The sequence below is a fragment of the Mycetomoellerius zeteki genome, unplaced genomic scaffold (assembly GCF_001594055.1).
Source record: "Mycetomoellerius zeteki isolate Tzet28-1 unplaced genomic scaffold, Tzet1.0 scaffold83, whole genome shotgun sequence".
Lineage (NCBI taxonomy): Eukaryota > Metazoa > Arthropoda > Insecta > Hymenoptera > Formicidae > Mycetomoellerius > Mycetomoellerius zeteki.
Window position 1 is genome coordinate 368,043 of NW_017257862.1, and position 24,111 is coordinate 392,153.

The following is a 24,111-nucleotide window of genomic DNA, read 5'->3' on the forward strand; positions in this document are numbered from 1 at the left end:
CTATAGTGATATTACTGCGGTAGTTTAGTAGAGTAGCATTTCAAGACCAAAAAATTATTTCGGCGCGCGTTTCAAAGGACTACATACGTAGTATATTTCACACAGAATCATACAAGCATTTAAGATCCAGCTATAGATCGTTTAAGGCATTGATTTCTATAGTTTGTTTTATCACATGTACAGTCCTATAAGATATTAAAAACAATTATATTGTATAAGATATTAAAAACATTTATATTGTCAACTTTTTTGTTAATAACATTTTAATGGAGAACAAGCGACTAATATCTTTGGAATGGTATTTAGGAGAGTGTCTTTAATCTTTAGACTGCCGGCATTTTTTCATTAAAATAGTGGTTCTTTTTTCTCAAAAATTTTCTCAAAAATAAAAGTAACATACACATGATTTCGAGATTTTTGCAAAGCCACAAAAGTGGCTTTCACGGCAACATTTTTCAAATATGAAAAATGTTTATTTTCTCAAAATAGTGTATTTGGGATTTTTGGTGTCGCTGATTCCAATTTTGAGCATAGATTTAGGAAATCTTAAACCCTTAACGTAATATTGACAACATAAATGAGTATAAACGTATAGACTCATGCAGAGAACTTTCCTTTATTTAGCATTACCCAGAGCTAACAACATAGACGTAAAAAATTTATAGCTTCTTTTTGACTTTTCTTTTTTGTTTAGTTCTTAAACTTACTTTTTGTCAAATGTGGTATTTTAACCCACACGCAAGAGTCACAAAAATGACTCGGCAGTCTAAAGGTTAATAATATACATATATGTAAGGATCAAGACCATCGAAGCTGAGTCCTCTATTGTTAATCATTATCAATATTTATCCTATTATTGTGTGGTTTGCAACTAATAATAAAATTGTAATCGCGATATATTATAATATTTTATTTGACAGATATCACGCCTAATGGCACGCTTCGTCGACGCAGAAGTAGAATACCCTGCGAGGATGATGACGGAAATCTGATGGATTTCTTACGAACATCTGGACAGGACAATACGCGAGAGAGAAAATCATGGGGGAGTTTAGGTATTTAATATATAATGTTTAATATGTCAACGCTACAACTGTTATTGTAAAACGAAACTAAATTTCCTTTGAAAAATATTAAAGATCGATCGTGGGCGCGGAGAGCTCGAGGACAATCGCGAAGAGGGGATCTGCTAAACGCCGATTTTTCAGGAGATCGAGAACGACCGAGCTCACCGGCTCCTCTCGCGGAAAGTAAACCATTCTTGCAAGAAGAGGAAGCGAAGCCAACCGGGTAAGTTGGCGACGGTATAATTTGTATCAATTCAACATTCTTTGAATTGCACTTTTATATCTGAATAATCACGTATTCGTAATAAAGGGGAAATCTATGGAAGAGTAAAAGAAAAAATGGTACCTTTATTGAAAAGACAGACCGTCGAGTGATTATTATTGAGGGTATTACTGCTCGTGTAATAATTACTACTGGCGGATCACACGGTAGGCGGATTACATCGCTGAGGTTATTACTGGGGGTATTACTATTCGTAATGATTACTGCCAACAGATTATTTCGTGCGCAGGTAGAGTGGACTAACCCAGCAAACACGGAGTAGCTACAATATAACCTGGAAATAACAAGTAATATAACAGAAACTGCGTTCCACTTAACGCTCACAACGCTCGTGGAATCATTTCATCCTTGTCGTTTATCAAATGTTAAACAAGGACAAATGATGTTCGCGAGCGTTAAGTGGAACACAGTCAGAATGTTATGTTACTAAAAACTATGTTACATGACGCAGCAGCCAACCGAAATACGCACGCACGCGCGCGCGCACGCACGCACGCACTATGGCTGCGGTCGCTTTGTCGCTTACAGCGCTTGTAAGCATCAATTGTCCTTGTTTAATATTTAATAAACAACAAGAATGAAACAACGCTTAAAGCGTTGTAATCGCCAAAGCGAGCACAGCCTAGAGTATACACACATATTCGTCGTCATTTTGAGATCACTTCCGCTGAATGTCCAGACTCTCTACTTCTAGGGACTCTATGGTTCGCAGAGTGCGCGGCGCGGGGCGCTTAAAGCTCTAGATTTACCAAAGTAGAGTGCAAAGATTCCATCTTTTACTTACTAACCATACCACATACCAATATGTGTTTATAAAACAAATTTATGTAATCTCTTTTATGGCATCGATGTGACAGATTTCCTAACTTAACAATAGTTAGGTAACTTTAACGACTCAAAAAAGAAACTTTAACGATCGATTAATATCTCGCTTCGACGGCAATGCTAAAAATAAAGATAGAGATAGAAAGTAAAAGTAAATAGTTAAATAGTAAAATAATTAAATAAAAGCGCGCGTATATGCAAGGATGAATGAGGTAAAAATTTATTGTAAACCAATTGTAAGTCCCCTTCTTGGCTATGTAAATGCTGAAGTGTAATAAATTCTATTCTAATATCTCGCTTCGAGGGACTGAGAACAATATTTTAATGCCAGATTCTTTCATTTCATGCAATCATCGAATCAATGCATCGAATGAGCATAATTTCATTGAAATTGAAGGTGAAGAGTGTCTTCTGGATAATTACCGAAAAAATAAACATTCAATAGAAAAGAAACTCTTCGTAAAGTTCAATTAATTTATCTTTTATGGAAATCAGGAAAGCCTGGCGACAAAAAATCGAGGAGTGGCTATCGGAGAATGAGAAGGAGGATCGTGCGGGTGAACAACTTCAGAGAAGAGCGAAACAATTGCATCAAGCGAACAGACGATCCTTTGAAGACTCGGGTGAGCAAGCTTATTTTTCGTAAATATCGAAATAACTTTTTTAATGCCAAGATTTTCAACGTATGTTCGACGTATGCGATTACAGAGAGCGAAGGCAAGAGCTTTCCAATGAACACCTCAGGGGAAGATCAAATAATGCTCGAAGAAAAAAGTTCTTCCAAAGTGTACGACTGGCGACCATCCGTCGAAAAAACAGACGTGATGCGCACAATGGAAGCAATTGAAGGTAACCGCAAATTAAACATTTATTGTAATTCTATAATGTCATTATTGATATAATACAATACCCAGACAGCCATCTACGTTCTGACAACATTAGAACGATATAGCAAACGTATGTTGAATATGTCGTCAAGATATTCGAGACGCGTACACTTCTTCAGAATCTACTATGTCCGCGATTTCTCCCGTAGACTTTCGCAGGGAGTTTCTAGTGATATACCGTAGTTATTCTGAGATGTATGAGTATGTCTTCACTATTTCTCCAGCACGTCTCTACAGTATCTGCGTTGTCATAGTGATGTCTCTAGTATATCATGTATGCATGTACATACACACATATATACATGTATATATGGGGCATACCCAAGTGTGCCATCCGTGAACTTTTGGATTTTTTATTTGACTGAAATTTTGACTTGAAATATTATAATACTCATCGGAAGAAACTGCATAAAAAATAGAGGATTACCTTGGATTTATTATGCTCGTACTCAACCTCGTAGCTCACATACCTGCACACCATGACACCATTGCACACGCCTGTGGCCGAAAAGGCGGAAAAAGAAGGATCATTCACTAGGGTGCGTTTCAAAACTCGACTTTTGTCAACTCAAGTATTATTTTATCCTTGTGTTCACTGAATGTTAAACAAGGATAAAAGATACTCGGAGTTGATATAGTTCAGTTTTGGAACGCACCCTTGATGGCGCTATGATCGCCGCGTGTTCCGGCACTTGTATTTACGAATTTTAGTGCCACAAATATGAATGTAAAATATAATTTCAAAAAATAATTTCTATAATAATAAACTATTACTATAAAAAAGATAACCAAGAAGATCTTTTCTGGATTATAAGTGCAATGCTTATAAAAATTAAATGCAGCAGGCAGCGTGGGTTCTGCATTTTATGTTGTGAGTTTGTTCTGAAAATATATGACAGACGTACACGAGATATACCACAAGAATAATTTAGAGACGTCTTGGGTATAATCGATATGATAGCAGTATATTCAGAATCGAAGTTTAGTTGTTATATTTGATATATCTTGACAATATACAAGAAATAATATTTTACTGAGACGTCACATTAACGTTTCTGGTTTATTTGGTATAATCACAGTACATTCAGTATGAATATTAAATGTTAGCATGATATTATGTGCTGTCTGGGAAATTGTAATCGAATTAAAATGATAATCCTGGTAAATCAGAGTAAACTTCAATTCGTTTAAAAAGTAGGAGGAAAGTTAAAGGGTTATAAAATTATATAGAAATTATAAAAAATATTTCAAAATTTATATAGAAATTCTGAAAAATTATAGGGTAACTCCGGTATATACGCCGCACCTAACAAAAACTTTATTAAGTATTATTTACTATGTTTAAATACAATAAATAAATTATACCAGTAAAAACTTTGTATTGTCTATTACTATAAATAAAAAAATATTAGAAATCCGAAATACTTATTTTTTGTATTAAAAAAAGAACTTTGCGAAATTCTTGCATTTTTGCTATATATCCTATAGAGGGGATGTACGGCTACTCATAGGAGGGGAAGAGGTGCGGGGGGAGGGGGATACAGCTGGTCACAGAAAGGTTGCAACACTTTTTTTTCGATGGATCTTGGAACTCAGCTTTGCTCGTAGAGCGGTTGAACATAAATGGTTAAATCCATAAGTAAGAACCAATCGCTCGGTGAGCAAGCTATATTCCGAAATCTATCGAAAAAGTATTGCAACCTTTCTGTGACTGGTTGTACAGCTCATGAAAAATTTACAAATAGAATCGAAATGTACATACGTGTTATGTTAAACAAAATGTTGTGACTTAATATTCATGTCGCTGAATAAGTAACTATTTTCATTGCAATTTGCGCATTGATTCCTGTGCTGTCTTCCATTATTTTTATTACTCACTTATTGCCTAAGAAAATTTTTCATGAGGAAATTCATGACAATTGACACGATTGATAAGTATAAGCAAATATCTTTATTTCAGAAGTTCAAATATCGTCTCAGGATAAGTCTCCCTGGCGAAAGTCGAGCTTGAACTTATCAAGTAGTACGAAAGAGACTGATCCACGTTATTCCTGTAAAAATAGATCAAGACCCAGTATGGAAAACACACTCGTGCCGAGCACTCTACAGGTAAATATGAATAGAATCTATTATACTTATCAATTTTACTTGCTATTTATCAATCTTAATTTAAACATCTATCTCCATTTTGCTATGCAAACAATAAAAAAGGTCATTTTAGAGCAAACAAACAATTGATCGCAAATTAAAACTACTTGTTCTAAACATAAAAATCATCTGTAATTAATACTAGTTTTTCACGACGAATACTTTGAATCAATATACTAAATTGCTTCATGAAGAATGCATAAATACCCCTTACACAACTGATTTTTAAGAAAACACTTTAAGAAAATATTTTAGATTAAAAAACTGACGAAAAATTGGATCAACACAATTGTAAAAATAACGACAACATATGTTAACCTATGACAATTCCGATCATAAGAGATTTTGTAATGCCCTACATACATAAGATATCTGAAAACAGCTGCAAATTGTGTGAATAACTCTATTGCCGAAAAAAATCACGTCACAAATTACATAATGAAGTCATATAATTAACAAGTAAATCATGTAACGAATTGTTCCAAATCAGTACGTGATTTTTTTAAATTATGTAATTTGGAAAGTCACATAATAATATGATTTTTTCTTCCATTTATATTATTCAATTCTTTAAAATTTGAAAACTATAAAATCACATGATGGATGAAATTATTTCTAATATTATGTGATTTTCTAAGTTACATGATTTTAAAAAATCACATACTAATTTAGAACAATTCGTGATTGTTACGTTGTCTTAATTACACGATTTCATTATGTAACTTAGTGACGTGATTTTTTTCAATAGGGAAATCTCTTTACATTTGGTTTCAGATATTTAAATCGATTACAGAGGTTCAATAAAATACAAAAAGATATTACTAATGTAGAATCTTAATGTAACATTGTATATAACATTAGTTGTGAAGATTGCGATATTGTTCGCGCTCTCGCGAGAGTAAGAAATCTGAAAGACCAAGAAAAGATTAGACCACAAGTAAAAGAAATTACTGCATTATTTATCCATCTATTAATAATGATACAATGATACAAGTAGCTATACCACACAATAGGCCTGTTCTTTTTGGCTGAACTTTTGCACCAGTTCATCTTTCTTTCTTTTCTCTCTAGGAGGTAAAAAGAGGAAGAAAGATGAACTGGTGCAAAAGTTCAGCCAAAAAGAACAGGCCTAATAATGAAGATGTCAGAACAGGACACCTTCAAAATACAATCATGTCAATTCTGAGACACCGCCTTTCGAAGGCACGGGACTTTCCGTTACTTTCTGAGACACCGCCTTTAGAAGGCACGGGACTTTCCGTTACTTTCTGAGACACCGCCTTTCATAGGCACGGGACTTTCCGTTACTTCTGAGACACCGGCTGCGGTCCACTTGACGCTACAAACGCTTCGAAGCATTCTTTGATTAGTCAATTCGTAAAATTCTTTGTTCTGATTGGTCGTTCAAACGCTTCGAAGCGTTTGTAGCGTCAAGTGGACCGCAGCCACCGCCTCTCGTAGGCACGGTACCTCCCGTTACGAGACACTGAGACGTTATGAGACACCGCCTTTCGTAGGCACGACTGATTCCCCGTTTTTCCCGGCTGCGCGCGCTTTCCCGTTCTCTCCTATTGGTTCGCTCAGAGCCGCCCCGCCTGATTGGTCGCGCCATATCACGCGATCGCTGCTACCGCGATCCTGCCGGCACCCGTAAACGGACATGAAAGGCTACGTTTACACCGTGCGCTTAGTCCGCGACCTATACGATAGGTGTCTTCGTTTAATATACAGGATAAACAAGGACATCTATTGCATAGGTCGCGCCCTAAATGCACGGTATAAACGTAGCCTATGAACATGTCCGTACATGCTTCTCCTCATTACTCCTTCAGGAAAATTTTTTCCGCGTCATCTCTCTCTTTCTACTATAGTTTTAATTTTTATTTCTTTAATTTTATTACAATAATTAATTCATATTCTTGTCCTTCAATTTAGTGTCATTTTCAATGTGTTGAAGCTGAGAAAGTTCTTGGACAATACACAACAATTTTGACCCATCCTTTTGAATTTTATCATTGAACTCTATTTTCTCGCTTGTGACGACGAAACAGTTATGAGGTATTGCAGAATTCGGACATGAAGAATGCTTTTCTACATATGTACAATCTTCAGTGCAGCTTCATGTGGTTTGTTTTTTAGTGGTTTGTTTACTCAGTTCTGACATTTCTATTATTTTGTTAATTTTAACATAATATATATTGTATTAATTTTATACTACTATATTATGTATATTGTTATTTATGGGCTGATGAGAACTAAGTAAGTCAAAACGTTCTCTTGCAAGGTGTATCGTCGTAAAAAACTAGCATTCATTACATATGATTTTTAAGTTTAGAATAAACTAGTTTTAATTTGTGACCAATTGTTTGTTTGCAACAACTAAGTGACTTTTGTTACTATTATTACCTATCTTGTTAACTTATCAATCAAACTTGTCATTAAGTTTATTTTTTTTATCAATTTTAATTTAGTGTGAACAAAATAATTCATAAGCAAGAGGATGATAATATAACTTTTCAAAATGTGACCAAAAAATAATCAAACATTTTTCAATATGTATTACTAACTTTCAAAAAATTAGAAAATTAAATGATTGTCACATTACATTCACAGGCGATCAGAGAAGAGGACAGGAAGAAGAACAATATTAGTGACATAATTAATTTAGATATCCAAGATGAATTGACGATCTATCTTCGGCAGCCGTACACAGGAACGCAAGCTCCTACAACCCGGCGATTTTTCAAGCTCAGTAGAAAATCCGCGGATAAGGAAAGAGTCAACGATAAGATTGATATCGATTCAGATAATATCGAGACGCCACCGGCAATTAGACGCTTGTTCAGTCCTTCGAAAGATGTAAAACCCGTGGAGAAGGAACCCTGCAAGAGGGAACGTTGCAGCAGCTCCCTCCAGGGTCGAGAAACAAAGACTGCAATATCGAAGTGGATTGGCATCAGCACGGATCTCGGTACCGGTAAACACAAATCAGAAACAAACAAAAGATATAAACAGAGGCCTCTCTATATTCAGAACGAACTTATAATGATAGTGTGCATTCAGGATATAGTTCACGACACATAACATAGCATGCGTTTCTTTTGCATGCTCACATGTAAGCGCTTAACGCTATAAAACATTTTTTAAATCGTCTTTCATGCGCTGTAAGCGCTCACGTATGGCGTCAAACAAAGTTGTCTCCTTTGCTCTTTTTAAATAAGCACTGTAAAATAGAGAATAAGGATTTAATTCTTGTATTATTTGCACAAATATTACTTTTTTTTACGATAACGAAGATTATGCAGTAAAAGAAATGGATTCAAATTTTCAGAAACACGCATTCGAAAACGTTAAAATGAATCTTTCAAAATCCAAATGCATTTCTATTCATTTATAAGAATTGCATGAAGTACATTTCTATGTCTTTCAACCCGAAAATGACATTAGCTTTTTCTATGCATTCTTGAATACCGCTCAATTTTGAAATTTTGAATAGAAAATGCAGTTTTTCAAATCTATTTGAATCTAAATGAATCCAATTGAATCCAATTAAATAAAAAACCTGCGAGATGTGATCCTTTAATAACCCAAGTTGTTGAAAATGCTGTTGATGAGGATGGCTAATTGGAATTCGATACATGTATATAACATTCATTTTCTATAGGATGGATGTCCTGCAGACTACCATCGTGACATACTCAATTATTTAGACGAAAATTATCTAATCAAAAGTGGGTTGAAAGGAGAACCTGATTGAATGGCCCCAACTGTTTCCCGATTCAATCATCAATGATTTCTTTTTGTGGAGTTCTTTAAAATCAGTAGTTTTCAAAACGTTTCTAGATACAATCGAGAAACTCCAAAGTTAATAGGATAATTGTTGTACTGCATGAAAGTCAATGATGCTCATCTTCTGTAATAATGGCAAGAAAACACTTAATTATTTTAATGAAAGGGAAAGAAGAAATGATAGAGAGGGGGGGGGGGAAATTTTGAACGAAGAAGCACGTGCTCGTGCTTACACAAAATTGACCATTTTCAAGGCCATTACGTGATATACAAAATATTTAATCAGATGTCTTTGGAATCTCCTTAATATACGTACATTTCGCAATTTTAAAAGTTCAGAATAAATAAGTAAAGCAGAAAAAGTAAGATTTAAAATAAATTAATTTCAGTTGATAAAGTAATATATCTCGGTTCTTAGGTAACTTCGATAGGTATTCGGCGACGCGACGAACTCGCAGGTACAGGAAGACCTTAGATCTCACGGGGAACAAAGATAAATCAGATGGATCGAGTCTTGAATTGATTTACGACGAGAAGTCGACGGTGCAGCGACCTAATACCCTTGCTCGGGCAGATGAAGAGATCCTCCACGAGGACGCAGACACCATGCTGCGTATTTGGCAAGACAAATTGAAGCGACGCGATACCGCTCTAATGGAGATCACGCGTTCTGACGAGGATCTTCAGTGTCTGTCGCATTCAGTGTCGACGACAGCAACGTCAACAACGAGTCACAGAAATTCGCGACTTCCGGTCAGTCAACCACTGCCCGTGGTAGCGGTGACAAACACCGTGTTGAGTCCGGTAATGCAGGAATCGCGATCACGCGAGCCTATCACAGTGATTACTGAGCGGGCGGTGACAAGCCGCGAACGTCATCGGAGCATGATCGATCCAAGCCAGGTGAAGGAAGCGGTTCGTTTGTCCAGCAATCCACCCAGTCAAGTGAATCAAAATCAGGAAATCATCAATGATTTTTCGCAAAATGGAAACTTGTTACACGATCGAAAGGATGATGTCCTTGAGATAGTAAAAGAAGAGAAGTGTGCGGATCTGAAGTCCACTGGGAGCACAAGAGAATTCGAGAATGTCCAGACTGCGGACGATCCGTGCGATCAGACCGCGGTTCGACAAAACTCTGTGTTCCGCAACCGATTTATCCCTGATATAAGTGTGACAACATCGCCGTCGTCTGGTAAGAGCAGAGATCAGGAATTAAATGACGAAGGCTTTGAAGAGACGCAAAGCCTCGTGTCGGAAACCTTAAGTCAAGAGACGTCTTCCGGAAATTACGAGACGGACACGCATGATTTGATACGATGCTCATCAGCGGAACTGGGCGGCTACGGCAGCGAAAATCATCGACGTAGCGTCATCGCAGTGGTGGACGACGACGATCTAGACGGCCGGAAATCATCCGTCGACAAATTGCTGATGCCAGCTTCCGGTAAGGCGTTCAACGAAAAAACAATCGTGAGGAACGCATTGGAGAAATCCAACTTCTTACCGAAACGCACCGCAAGTTCGAAGCACGAATCCTCTGCTTTGAGAAAAATCGAGTCTCTGAAAAGAACCTCGAATATGGTACCGTTGAACGATACAAAAGTTTCAAAAAGCGAAGTGCAACGTTCCAGTTCCAGAAGCAGTCTGCGCAGTTCGCGGAGCTCGCTGAACAGCGCGACGTCTGTGAATACGGTGCGGAATTTGGCCACGAATCACGTTCATCTGCAGAACTATACTTCGGCTATCCGAGCGCTGACTAATGATCTGAGGAAGACCAGTCCGTTGAGCAGACCGTTGCCGTCGAAGGACGCAATCGATAAGAGACGATCAAGTCTTCGTCAGATGGGCATCAGCAGGATACCTGCCAGTAGAAGCAACAACAGCAGCAGCAACATCGGACCAGCAGTGAGGAGCGTTCAAAAAGCATCCGAGGTTGATATAATTTAAATATTTTTCTAAAAACAGGATTTTGTATTGTATATTCAAATCCTAAAAAACACAAGATCTTAAAAAGGTGCTGGAGCAACGGCCGAACACGATCGATGTTAATAAAACAGATTCTTAATTCAAAATAAAGCATTACGTACATTAAGTAAAAATTAAATAATATATTATGTACATTTCTTGCTCTGCTGTATCTTATATAATCGCATGAAGACTAAGTTATCTCATAGTACTCAAATCACACTTTTCCTAGTTCTCTTCAAAATTATAATTTAAAGTTCTCATTATATTGTTGTACATTATTCAAATGTAGAGAAACTACTTTTTGTTTGGATGTATATACATTGGAATTTATTGTATCGTGTGAAGAAATAACCTATATGGCAACGGGAAACTAATTTATTATTGATGTTTCATATAGGTTTGTAGTTACCCACAGCTATTTGCTATTTTTTTCTTATTTTTGGAAAATGCCGATCAATATTTAGGCTGCGCGCGGATTGGTGATGTAAGGGGCAAGAAACGCTGAAAATCGGCCAAAATGTGCAAGTAAATCCCAGCACTGCATTAAGGAGTTGCCACCAGAGTTAGAAAATAATAGCACACAGGAAAACTCTACTCTTACAGCACTTTATTTAGATTCGTTAACCTCGCAGGCTCGATGCTGACTGACTCGAAATAGTCTCTGTTACCAGTACAAATATTTCGCCAATATTTATCGCCGATCATTTCTCAGACACGTGACAACGATTCTCTATAAATCCGAACAAAAGATGTAGACCCTTTCACTTCTGAAGTGTTCCAATTTATATAAAAATATCTGAGAAATTTTTTGAAAGTTATAAAATTATAGAAGAAATATTTTTATAGACTGTCAATGTAACTGACTGTTAAAATAATAATAATAATAATAGAACGTTAAAGGCAACTGAAGGCACACCACAGTTAATATTAGCACATATTATATATCAATAACATAGATGAATCTTGTTGCTTACATCATTCTTTGATTACATACGTATGAACATTTCGGTCTTATTTTAGGCCATCTTCAGCGAATTAACAATGAATTGAAATCATGTATGCTTGGTGGAACTAAGGTAATTGCACAATTCATACGTTGCGAATGTTCCTTCTTGAGCAGCTATACGACTGTTAAGTTCGGTAAAGTTAAGAAACTACATAACGAATAACACATTAGTAAAATTTATTCCTCGACGGAAACAGACTGTTTAACAAATTTTTTTAAATAGATCACTGCGGTTATTTTACTAACATATGTATAATTCTAATATATGTATAAGTCTATAAGTAAGGATCAATCGCTCAGTAAGTAGGTTGCATTCCGAAATCCATCGAAAAAAAGTTTTGCGACCATTCTGTCCACCACTGTACAATTCCGCTCATTCAGCTCAATATACCCAAAGAATTAATTGATATACGGAAAAAATGACATAATTCTACGCTTTCCCTTGCAAAGCAAATTTAAATGTTTTATTCGAGATTTTCGATTTTTATTGTTAATCGGTAGATGGTGCCTGGCATGCCAAAGGTTACAAGGAACCGACCGATCGCCTCTCGTAGCAGCAACAGTGGAAGCAGCGTAGGTCAGCAATCAATCTTAGGAAGTCGACCGCCTTCCGGTGATAAGACATTCGCAACGAAGAGCAAATTAATGCAGCCACGAATCGGCTTAAAGGGTCATAGTTTTATGAAGCCTACGGCCGCCAGTGTCAACAAAGGTTCTACAACAAACTTACCGAAAAACATCAAAGTTGTGGTCAAAGGATAACTCTCATTAATAAAAAAAAGAATTGCATTCATCACCGAGAATTTAAAATCGAGAAGGGCTATCTAGATACGTTTAACAATTATGTTAAGATTAACAAACCATTAGCGTTATGAAAATCAGCTAAATACGGAGATTAACGTTGATACTAAATTGTAAAAACAATTTCAACGGGCAGTTCGAGATTGTTGATAATGTTATCGTAAGATAGATCTGAAAGATTAAACAAAAATATTGTTATTCTCGCTTACTATGCTGTCTCATAGTTATTAAACCAAAATAAGTAAGACTACTATCTTCTATATAGTTATATGCCATTACCACACCGAACAATGCGTGCTCGAATAAGAAGAAAATAATCAAATCTCTTTATCTTTATCGCGCGCGACACTCATTACACATATAACCAAGGAAAAGGAAATGTCATGATCATTAAGGGAGTTTTCCTTTTAGTAACCTAGAGAATATATTTATATGAAGTATATGAAACATACTCGATTAATAAATGTGTAACATGTATTATATATATATATATACAATATTTCTGTTACAAAAATGAATGTATATTATAGAATATGTGTCCGACAAATAAATTAACATATTATATGATAATATAATTTATTTGATATAGAAAAATCATGGGACATTGTTATAAACTTACGATTAGGATAAGATGGCCAAGAGTACGCACTTTTTCTTTCATGCTGTATAATACAAGAACCCGAGTTTGAGCAGTAAAATTAATTTGATACAAATAATAGGTTATTATACAAATAATAGGTTTATAACCTAACCTATTATTAATTTGATACAAACAAATCAGTTTTACAGGAGATTAATTTTAGTAAAAAGGTAAAGATGCGGACTCTAGGAAAAATGTCTTCTCAACCAGTACGCACTATAAAAAAAAAGTGTCGTTTATTGTGAGTAAAGTAAAAAAACATTTATTTTTGATTTAATATAAATCTTTATAAATTCCTAAAGCATTTTTCACGTGCAGAGTTTATACATATAAGTAAATTTTCGATTGATGGTCAATTTTGGTTAGAGGGATTCGATTGGTGTTGATGTGTGGAAATTCTGATTAGTCTTATCTAGATCCGGATGCACACAAACAGCATCAAATACTGATCAAAGATTTTCCGTGAGAGATTTATTTGACAACGATTGACCTTCTGGCCCCGTGACTTGGCTAGAGCCCTATCAGTTAAATTTGTCCACTAGAAAAATTGAATTTTAATTATTTTGATTATAACTATCAGTATTTGATTTGCTGTTATTTTAAAATTATTTGTTATCTAGTTACGCGAAAAAAATAGTTCATGACAAATCTTCCACGAAAGAAAAGAATCGTAGAGTCCTCCGAACGTAACACATTTTAGGATCATATTCTGTCGAAGATTGTACTATTGAATTATATATATATTAAAAAAAAATTGATTTTTTTGATCCTATAAATCAGAGTTCCCCCTTAATAGGTCAATGCATAGCAAATCAAAGAGAATATATAACGAATCCATAATTATGGACAATTGTTTACTACTAAAATTACTTATTAAAAATTGTGAAAGGACTGATAAGAATACAACGCAATAAGTAGTGTGCAAATAAATAATCAATAAAATGTATTTAAATTTGCATTACTTAATATTTCGATCGTTTATTCGTAATTCGTACGTTTTAGCTCAACTTCGACCCATCTTCAACGAAAAAAAAAAAGATCATATGAACATCTTACAAAGAAAACCGACAATGAGATAAACTCTCAGATTACCAAATTAATAATTTTTTTCGAGTCCTGTATCTTTTACTTAAATTGTTTATTATATGAGGTACAAGTACAATAATACTCCAGTAATTATTTCGAATATATAATTGACTTTTGTTTAGAGTCTGATTTTCACTCGTTATATATAACGCTGCTGAGGACGTAGGGCAGAATTTCCGTGAAAATATCGACTTTAGGATCCAGGCACCGGCCGAGACCCTCTATCACCAGCATACTAATAATCACGCTGCTGAAGGATCCGTCTTGCTTGACTCGGTGATGGATCATCGCGGAGAATAATTCCGACACAACGGTACTTATGTTTACCTGCAGATATCCGGGACAGCGCACAGAAGAAAACAAACAAACATGATCAAAATTAATATTGTATAATAATATATTAATATCTAATTCATATTTAGCAATAAAATTAAAACGCATATGGAAATCATAATACACATGTATAAGGTATAAATTATATCATAGATACCAATAAAAATAAATAGATAATACTAACAATACTGTTACGTCCGAGAGACTCTACGACTCTTTTTTTTCACTGGTCTTTGTCACAAACACCAAAAAAAGTTACGGGAATCAAACAAAGTTCATTTACTAAAGTATAGAAAGTAATACAATTTTTAACTATGATAATTATTGAACAGAGATTCCATACTTTTCTTATTTAACTGTCTCTCAAAAGAAAATGAAAATATTGCACGTGGATAGACGAAAGTCTTAAAATTCAGATCGGGAGACCACAATCTTCCTTTCAAACGTCTTGAATGGAGAAATCAATAGATACTCATTATCAAATTTTGACAAAGCCGCGAACTACTCCCGTTTTCATACCTCCTCATGTTCAATTACTTGACATTAATAAAAAGTATTAGTTAAATCGCGCAAGTATTATTAAAAGATTTAACTGCTAAATCAAGTAAAAATAAAATCACTGAATATAATATAATATCTCGTGTGAGAAGAAGTGGAAAACGTGGGAGTTGGGAAGAGAAAAACAAAAAAAAAAGAAAATGCATTTTGTTAAAACAAATTTCTTCGATACAAGTAAATATTTATTTCGCGGTAATAAATTATATGTATTCTCGTAAATAAATATTTCATTCCTTTGAGTAAATCATTTCGTACGTTTCGATTCCGCTCCTATAAGTAATGATTATGTTTATTTTCAATATATAAACTATAAAACTCTTATAACAAGTAAATATTAATCTCAAGTTACAGCTAAGCCAAAAGTAAGTGAATCTTTTAATTTTTTTTACTTTTTCGTGAAATTCAGTGTTTCGGATGTTTTTTGTGTGTACTTTAATTCTAAAAATCAAAATTTTTTAATCCGTAAATCTAATTTGAAAAATATAATTAATGCCGAATAGAGTTTATGTAAAGTGGAACGACTACTAGGATTCCCTTAAACTATGTAATTGATAGTAAAGTAGGACGATTTTAGGTTTCTTCTTTTTCTAAATGCCGATGGTATCTCGGACAATGTTTACGCGCACGGTATTAAAAACAAAAAAGGGAAGATTGATTCTGAAAAGCGATGTAAAAAAATATGGTCAAAGTTAAAAAAATTAAGAAGTATTCTCTTACAATCGAACAACTATCCTATAAATAGAGATCGCAAAAAACAATACGCCGTTTCAGCGATCTCTTGGATTTCAAAGAAAATACCTGTTACTAACGTTAAATGGATTGCTAAAATGAGACTTGACAATATTTCTAATTGAACATTTGAAGCCATCTGGATCGGGGGTCATGTACGAACTGTGCTCCAGGATATACTGTGCCGCCATTTCGCCCTATGTTAAATTTTGCACGTAAATCGTCAATCGTTCATCCTTAAGAAATGTAAAACACACGGTAAAAAAACAGAAGATTGATTGTATGTAAAATGTAAGTAAACAAAAAGTGTATATATAATGAGTGGAAATTTAAAAAAAGTGTGTCAAAGAATGCGATTGCAATTAAGTTTAAATTAAATAGTCTCTCTAAAAAAAATTACGTTCATATAGCCGATTGCTTTTATTGTAAATATTTTACTGTGTATTTTATTAGGGTAACCTCTTTGCTCTAGAGATATCTGAAAAGATGTGTTTCGATAAAAATTGATGTTTTGTCTCCGTTCATTTTCTTCATTAAATACTGGAGAAAAGCATACTTCGGTAAGGAAAGAAAAATAGAGAGAAGAAAGAATAAACGTGTTTATCCAGCTTAAGTTCCTCGTTAAAAAAGTAAAGAGCGTATGTCAATAGAAAGCGGACGTTATTTCCCGGACTTACGTTTCTCATTAGCACCGAGTAAAAAACATCTCGAAGATTTTGTCGGCAGCGTTCATTCAGAGATACTACAAGGCCACAGTCCAATATGATCAGGCGTGAGTCGTGCTCCGCATAATCGGGGGTAATAACCCGCCAAAAAGTGTTGAACAAACTCGCCTTCGGGACGACCGTTTCCTCAACTAGAATGTTGCCTGGATGCAAGTCACAATGGATGAAGTTATCCTTAAATATCTACAATCAAACGATTGTTTACATATTATTCTTAATCAAAAGTTGTACAATAATAAAGGGCTATGAAAAACGGGCCAATCTTTTAAAGTTTTACAATTAGATCTCGTTCGAATAAATACAACATTAATTTTCTCGAAATCAGAAAATTTTAATTTGTTTTTTTTAATGCGTTTTGGCAGATGTATTAACATTGACAACAATAAATAATTGAAGAGCTTGATACAAACCGCTCTATTTTTTTATGAAAATAATTTTTTCAAGTGAACAACGTAACCAAACATTTCGCATTTTTGGTAAGAAGGGAAGGATAATTCTCATATTTTCGAACAAAATGATCTTCATATATTTCAATGGGTTTTGTTAAATGTTTCACATGATATACTTAATAATTTACATAATTATATAAGCCCTATTATATAAGCCCTTTAATTGGAAATCGTTCGAGTTATATTAACCATTTGAAGAACCATCGCGATTCCTATCCTGGCGAGTCTCCGCTGTAAAATAGCGTCGTCGTATTCGAAATAATCTGATATCGGTGAACCCTCGTGGAAACTCTCAACGAGTATCCTGCGACGAGTCAGATGTGTGTAAGGATACGGGAACACAATGTCACGTCTCTTCGAGAAATTCGCTGAAAATCTCACAAGATTGGAAGCTTCCAGTCGCATGTCAACCTTTACAAAAATCAATGTAATTAAATGCGTGCCATCGCATTTTCGCTCACTGTTTTTAAACTACAGGCCACTCGGAGGTTGAACCTAGCACAATAGGAACGAATTGTTGCTTGGATTATTCCTTGTTCTTGTCACGAATAAAGCGATTATTTCTTATTGATTTCGTCTCGCGAACTCATAAGAATTATGCCGGCTTCAACTAGTATTAAGTAGTATCTACATGTATCTAGATACATGCATGGAGATACATTTTATGTATCCTTATGTAACCTATATTTGAGCCTACATCTGAGATATATTCAAATTGGAGCATCTGTATTTCAGAATTTCTTTTTAAAACTTCTTTTCAAATACATTTTCACGTACTTTCTGCCTCTAGTAGAAATATGTTCCTTTTGATCATTTTTTATCTGATTATTACAGTCATTAGTGACTTGTATTACAACATATAGATTAGTAATAATAATCTTATAGCATAGTTCTCTCAAATATGGAAATATTATAAATAATCAGAATTATTAATATAGTAAAATGTAAAGAAACGAATGGTAAATAAAAATAGCCATTATGTAATAAATGCAATCGTCATTATAGTGAATATAACCATTTTTTTAATATTCGCTAACTATTTATATGGTAATAATAACTAAGAGATATGGTGAAGAAAAACTTAATGCCTATCATAGTTGTAATAATCACATATTTCAATGTTGAAGCAACTATAATGTGTATAGTTAAAACAATTATAAATTTATAGTTAATCCCAAAATAACTATAAATTATAGTTAAATTATAGTACTTGCAACCATTTTTTTCTTTCAGTGTAAGTATAACAACCTTTATATTTAATACATAATATATTAAGGCTATATATTTCTCTCAGATTATCTAGTATAAATATGTAAGGATATGATATAGTCGTATGAATAAATTACTTGATTTTCCATTATGCGTGCGAATTCGTCGACGCAATCTATAAGACTGAGCCAATGCAATTTCGGAATGAAGTACGTGGCGCACTTGCAAAAACCACGCATTATTGCAATGTCCCTTCTGCGAATATATACAATACAGAATATATATAATAAAGAAACGAATATATATAATATAGGACCTCATTAGTGCCATGACAACATTTCATAGCAAATTTTTCGGCTAATTGAATTCATGTTTGATGAAAATGTCCAAGCCATTGATATTTCCCAAATATTTGGCAATTGGAAACAATAGAAAGAGATCTCTTATGAATTAATAACATTATACATTTTTTTAAGGGGATGCTGAAGTCGTTTAGCAAAAGCTGATCAAAATCAGTGAAATACATATGTGAGTCTCTCCTTCCCAGGTAGAACACCAAGTCATAATAAGATCAAAAAAATGGCATCAAGAAGAAGTCATTTTAGGAAAAATCATAATGTCATTCGATACATTTTTAATGATGATTTCGTGACGAATTATTGACATGACAGTGATTTTTAGGAGACTTTTTAACTATGTATGTCGAAAAATAAATCACGATTACGTCAAAATGACAAAGAAATGATGAAATTATGATAAACAATTGAGTATTATAATAATTTTCTACTCATTTTGACATCATTTTGATGTCCTTGTGATTTGTCGCATTCAGCAAAATATTTTGCGACTGCGGTTAAAAGTTTTTTTTGCTGAGATAGAACTATTTCTTTAATCTATCTAAAGATACAATCCAACCTCACACAATAAAGAAAACTTCCAACAGATGCAAAATAAACGTTCGCCTGAATGCATTGTTTCACCTGAAATTTACATAATTATATTATTTGTCAAAAAGAAAACAGAAAGCGTTTTATCGGCAATTGAACTTTGTCAGAAAATACTGCTAAAAATTATTTGCGCAATATCTTAAAAAGAGTACTTGACTTGGCCTTTGATTCCAGGATGCAACACTTTTACCGCTACGGTTTGCAATTTCCTGGTACACGGACTGGCAGATGTTAATTTGTCGCTTCCATTGAGAGCTTTATCTGAAATTGAAACATTTTATAAATGATCAAAAAAAGAAAGTGAAATTAAAGACAATGGGAAAATAGCGTTTTTAAAGTTGTTAAAACGTCGGTATAAGAACGAAGTGGAAAGGACCCGGGCATTACTATTGATTCAAGGTAATTTCTATACAGCAAATCTTTTCGACTACGAACAAGTGTCGACTATGAAATGGTCGACAATGAAATGGTAGAAAATGAAGTGTCCATAAATCCTTGAGAGCATCATTTCATCCATGTTATCAAATGTCAGATGTACAGGAGCGATGCGAACCTTAAGTGGAACGCACTCTAGTTGACCATTACATTTTGTTGCTCTCTTTTTTTCCTAGTTTTCGATTCCGAAGTATTGCGAGTATTTTCATATAAAAATGTTCGCTTAAAGCTAAACAAATATAAGGAAAATTCGTTTATTATAAATAAATATTTGAGTGCCACATTTAAAATGTATTTTTTCTTATAATTCTATATTTAAAAAAAATTCATAAATGTCAACCATGCACCGGGACCTGCGGGAGCCCGCGGATCCCGAGACTTGCGAGGGCCCGCGGATCTCGAGGCCCGTTGGTGCATCGCACCGATTGCACCGACGTTAAAAATACCCCTATCAGGGTAAACTCAAACATAATACTATGAAAAAGAAATGAAGATAAAATTTTATTTCAAATACATTTGTTCGAACAATAAATAACATTTTATAAAATATATTTTGTGAATAAAATTTAATTTAAAGATAAAGGATTTTTGAAATTATATACTGACAATGTTAATACGTACAATACCAAGTCTTCGATTAAAATATGACACCTCTTTTAAAAATTGACTACGAATAGTCATTGGATATTTGCTTAGCAGCGAAAAATTTAACGACTAACCGTTCAAGAATGCAGGATAATTCATAGAATAAGAAATGAAGATATGCCGACTGAAAATCGTCAGATAATTCGTATGTAAAACCACACACAATAAGAACTGCAGATCTATAACACTCGTCCTCAGCGAATTCACTTGACTATTACAAATTCAATTTAATTGTCAAATGTCGATCAACTTCTGTTACCACACTTGATTAGTTTGCGATATTAATGTAAATTTAGGTGAAGAAGGACCCGGTGGGTTCTGAAATGTTCTTATGTTAGGGTAATTTATTTAATAGATGAATTATGATTTAATACATTGCTTTGGGGCCGTCCGTATATTGCGTAAACAAATTTTTGGTCATTTTTAAACCCCTCCTCTCCCATGGAAGCAAACGTAAGGATTTCGGAGACCCCTCCCCCCTATAATTACGTAAGATTTTTACACACGCTCGATGTCCAAGACTAAAAAAATTTTCAAGGTGGTTACACGATTCTTTCAATATTATTATACGAACGATATAGTTGCATTAAAAAAATTTCAAGTTTTACTTAAGTATATATGCGACCTCCTCCCCCATGTAAGCATTCGTAAGAATTTGTCTGATTTCCCCCTCCCTCAATTATGCTTACATAATATATGGGCGGCCCAATTACATAATACGAGCGATTTTATACATTTGATTTTAAAAAATCAGAGTTGAGAAAAAATTAAAATAAATTCAGTAGAAATATTTATTTAAAGAATGAATCCACAACAAAAATTTGAAACAAGTGTTTTGAATAATAAATTTGAAAATAAGTAGAATATAGTCTTATTTTTATTATTTTAATTTTTCAAATTGAGGTTTTCTTGAATTAATTTCATTAAAAAAAAATTTATTTTCGTGAAGTGAATCGAGATAAATTCGCTTCAATATCAAAATAACGAAGTATAGTCCTAACAAAAGTATAAAATTTAAAATATGAGAAATGATTATTTCCGCTCTTGTAATATGCACAATACAAAATTGTATAGAAGTTATACGGTCAATTAAACGATCCAAATTATGATACGAAATGTAAAAATTTTTAGAAAGAGCATTTCAATAATATCGCGTTGTTCATTATAGATCTGCGACCGACCTGATTTCTTTGCACGTATATTTAATACACGGCTATACGTAAATCTATTCAGGCAGGCTCAAATATCAAATGTAAATGCTTCATCATTCTAGACAATAACAAAAATGATTTTTCGTGAAGTCGCCTGTGATTTCTACCGCGGCGATGTTACACGTGCACAAGGAAAGTGATAAAAATATTTCTTAACTTACTATCCACGAAATGCAATATCTGAGGCTCCCGTGTTGCACTTTGATCGATCCAAGCTTTATACACCTAAACATCAATTTGGGACGATGAAAAGTCGGGCAAATAACATTCATCCCATCGCAACTGCAGTATACCCAATTCGTGTGTGGCAAGTATATACAATATTATGTAAATCTGTCTTCTACTTGCGTCCACTCTATCTCGGGCTGCATACCTGCGCACAACATCCTGAGCCAATTGGTTCTTTGCCGTCAAACTTCACAAATAAATTCCGCCACGAAAGACCATATGTCGCTTCGAGTAGGCGCTCTGTATACAGCCACGAATGCGGTGTCACATTTCGTTGCAGTTGAGAAAGCGTGTCGCAAACATCCCGCGGAAAGACATCCCATCGCGTGGAGACCCATTGACCGAACTTGACGAAAATTGGTCCGAGAAACTCGATACCTGTGGAAAAAATATAATATAACACACTGTGTTATATATTACAGTTATCTTGTTGAGCTGACATTCCATGTTACATGTACGTTACATGTAACATTGTGTTTACTGGATTATAACTTACAGTTTACAGCTTCCCTGATGAGTTTCGCTGAAATTATTCTATGTTTTGGAACATTTCAGCGAAATTGCTGAAAATTTACTAAAATTTTACTGAAAGTGAATTTTTCAGCTAACATACTGAAAAATCACTGAAATCCAATCGAAATTTCTCTGAAATTTTCAGAAATTTTGTCGAAAATGAATTTTTCAGCTAAAAATCGCTCAAAATAAACTAAAATTTTTTTGAAATACTGAAATTTTGTTGAAAAGTGATCCAAAATGTGGAATAATTCAGGCAACATTTTTCCACCAGAGTTACGATTTCTTAGAGCTGTATTTATAATAAGTTTTTATTTCAAGACTGTCTTAAGTAATATCTTAAGACACTAATACTTAAGACTGTACTTAAAACGAACTTGAATACAAGGGCCGGAATCCATAATCCGGTCTCAATCTCAAGCAATGTCTTAAGATGCTAATACGGCTCTCTGATTGGTTCATGCACTAGCTGAAGGCCATCTAGAATCTTGAGCATCGTCTATGAATTCCGCCCAAGAGATTCTGACAAGAGCTGCGTTTGAAAACATCACCCAAGTGTCCCAATGCATCGTTTTATCCTTGTTGTTCACCCAATGTTAAATAAGGATAAGATGATACACGGGGGCACCCGGGTGATATTTCCGAACGCAGCCTATGAATGTCGGCTTCAAAACAAGGTTGTGGACAAGGTATTTAAGTCCCAAAAATGTACACTAATTCAGCCACTGAAAACAGACCTTAATTTTCTAACATCGTGTTCGAAACTATTAGTAAACAAGTAAACTGTTACTGCTAACATTTTGCTTACCTTTTCGTAGAATGATGGGAAACAAACTCGCATGGGTTAAGCGCGTAATCAAGTACGCAACAAGCAGAATGGTAATAACCGTGCTTACAATCGCGATCCTCGCTAATACGAGTATCATCTCTTGCGCGTCTACGAGAAAACCGTTCTTTTGCCCTTCTTCCTCCTTTTCTTCATTGATAGGCCACATTGTTTGCAGTTCGCGGATCTGCGCACGAGGTTTGCAGAAGAGCGCAGTCGAAGCAAGATTGTGATTGGTCCACTGATTAGGATACTCACCGCGGCAATGCGTCATCGGCGGCGGATGAAAGTGACGCCCTCGAGGACGATAATACAATCGCCGGCGCGCAATATCATTGCCGTAGCGACAAGAGCTCGTAAAAAGTCGCACGAAATTTAGATGTAACGACATTGCCGGGATTCATAATTTCTGTCGTTCCAAAGTATAAGAGAGCAAGAAAGGCTACGTTTCATGATCAGCAATGCTATTCCCGTGCGTATCCATGTCACGAGTTTCCACAAAATTTCTTATTCTTCTTTCTGAGATAAATCTTTCTTAATTTGATCGCCAGGGCGCTTACGCGCACTTTTCCGGTACATCTGAAAACTCTTTGCGTCTGAAAACAATACGCATCACGTTGAACAGTGTTCCGATCGGTGCTCCCTTTCTTGCGCATGCGCGTCAAGAACAGGATCAGTGCAGTATCTAGGGCTGCGGTCCACTTGACGCTACAAACGCTTCGAAGTATTCTTTGATTAGTCAATTCGTAAAATTCTTTGTTCTGATTGGTCGCTCAAACGCTTCGTAGCGTTTGTAGCGT

The 24,111-nt window shown here is 34.8% G+C and overlaps 2 protein-coding genes across 4 annotated transcripts in view; one reads left to right on the forward strand and one right to left on the reverse strand.

The window, feature by feature from the left end:
• The window catches only part of form3 (FH2 domain-containing protein formin 3), a 43,813-nt gene extending 31,075 nt beyond the window's left edge, over window positions 1-12,738 (forward strand). For all 3 annotated transcript variants that reach the window (XM_018459500.1, XM_018459499.1, XM_018459501.1), the window contains exons 19-26: window positions 921-1,055; window positions 1,140-1,290; window positions 2,671-2,798; window positions 2,884-3,024; window positions 5,023-5,171; window positions 7,824-8,187; window positions 9,418-10,934; window positions 12,478-12,738. In XM_018459500.1, coding sequence (XP_018315002.1) covers window positions 921-1,055; window positions 1,140-1,290; window positions 2,671-2,798; window positions 2,884-3,024; window positions 5,023-5,171; window positions 7,824-8,187; window positions 9,418-10,934; window positions 12,478-12,738 — 2,846 coding nt within the window. The remainder of the gene's footprint in view (window positions 1-920; window positions 1,056-1,139; window positions 1,291-2,670; window positions 2,799-2,883; window positions 3,025-5,022; window positions 5,172-7,823; window positions 8,188-9,417; window positions 10,935-12,477) is intronic.
• Window positions 12,739-14,545: 1,807 nt separating this feature from the next.
• LOC108730033 (uncharacterized aarF domain-containing protein kinase 2) lies at window positions 14,546-23,892 on the reverse strand. Its single transcript, XM_018459491.1, has 10 exons — window positions 23,570-23,892; window positions 23,294-23,498; window positions 22,118-22,350; window positions 21,906-21,969; window positions 19,606-19,714; window positions 18,644-18,761; window positions 17,487-17,708; window positions 16,801-17,031; window positions 16,204-16,320; window positions 14,546-14,830 (listed from the first exon to the last, which is right to left on the reverse strand). Exons 2-10 carry the CDS (start codon window positions 23,478-23,480, stop codon window positions 14,636-14,638), a joined length of 1,476 nt encoding a protein of 491 aa, XP_018314993.1. The 5' UTR covers window positions 23,481-23,498; window positions 23,570-23,892; the 3' UTR covers window positions 14,546-14,635.
• Between the last annotated feature and the right edge of the window lie 219 nt (window positions 23,893-24,111).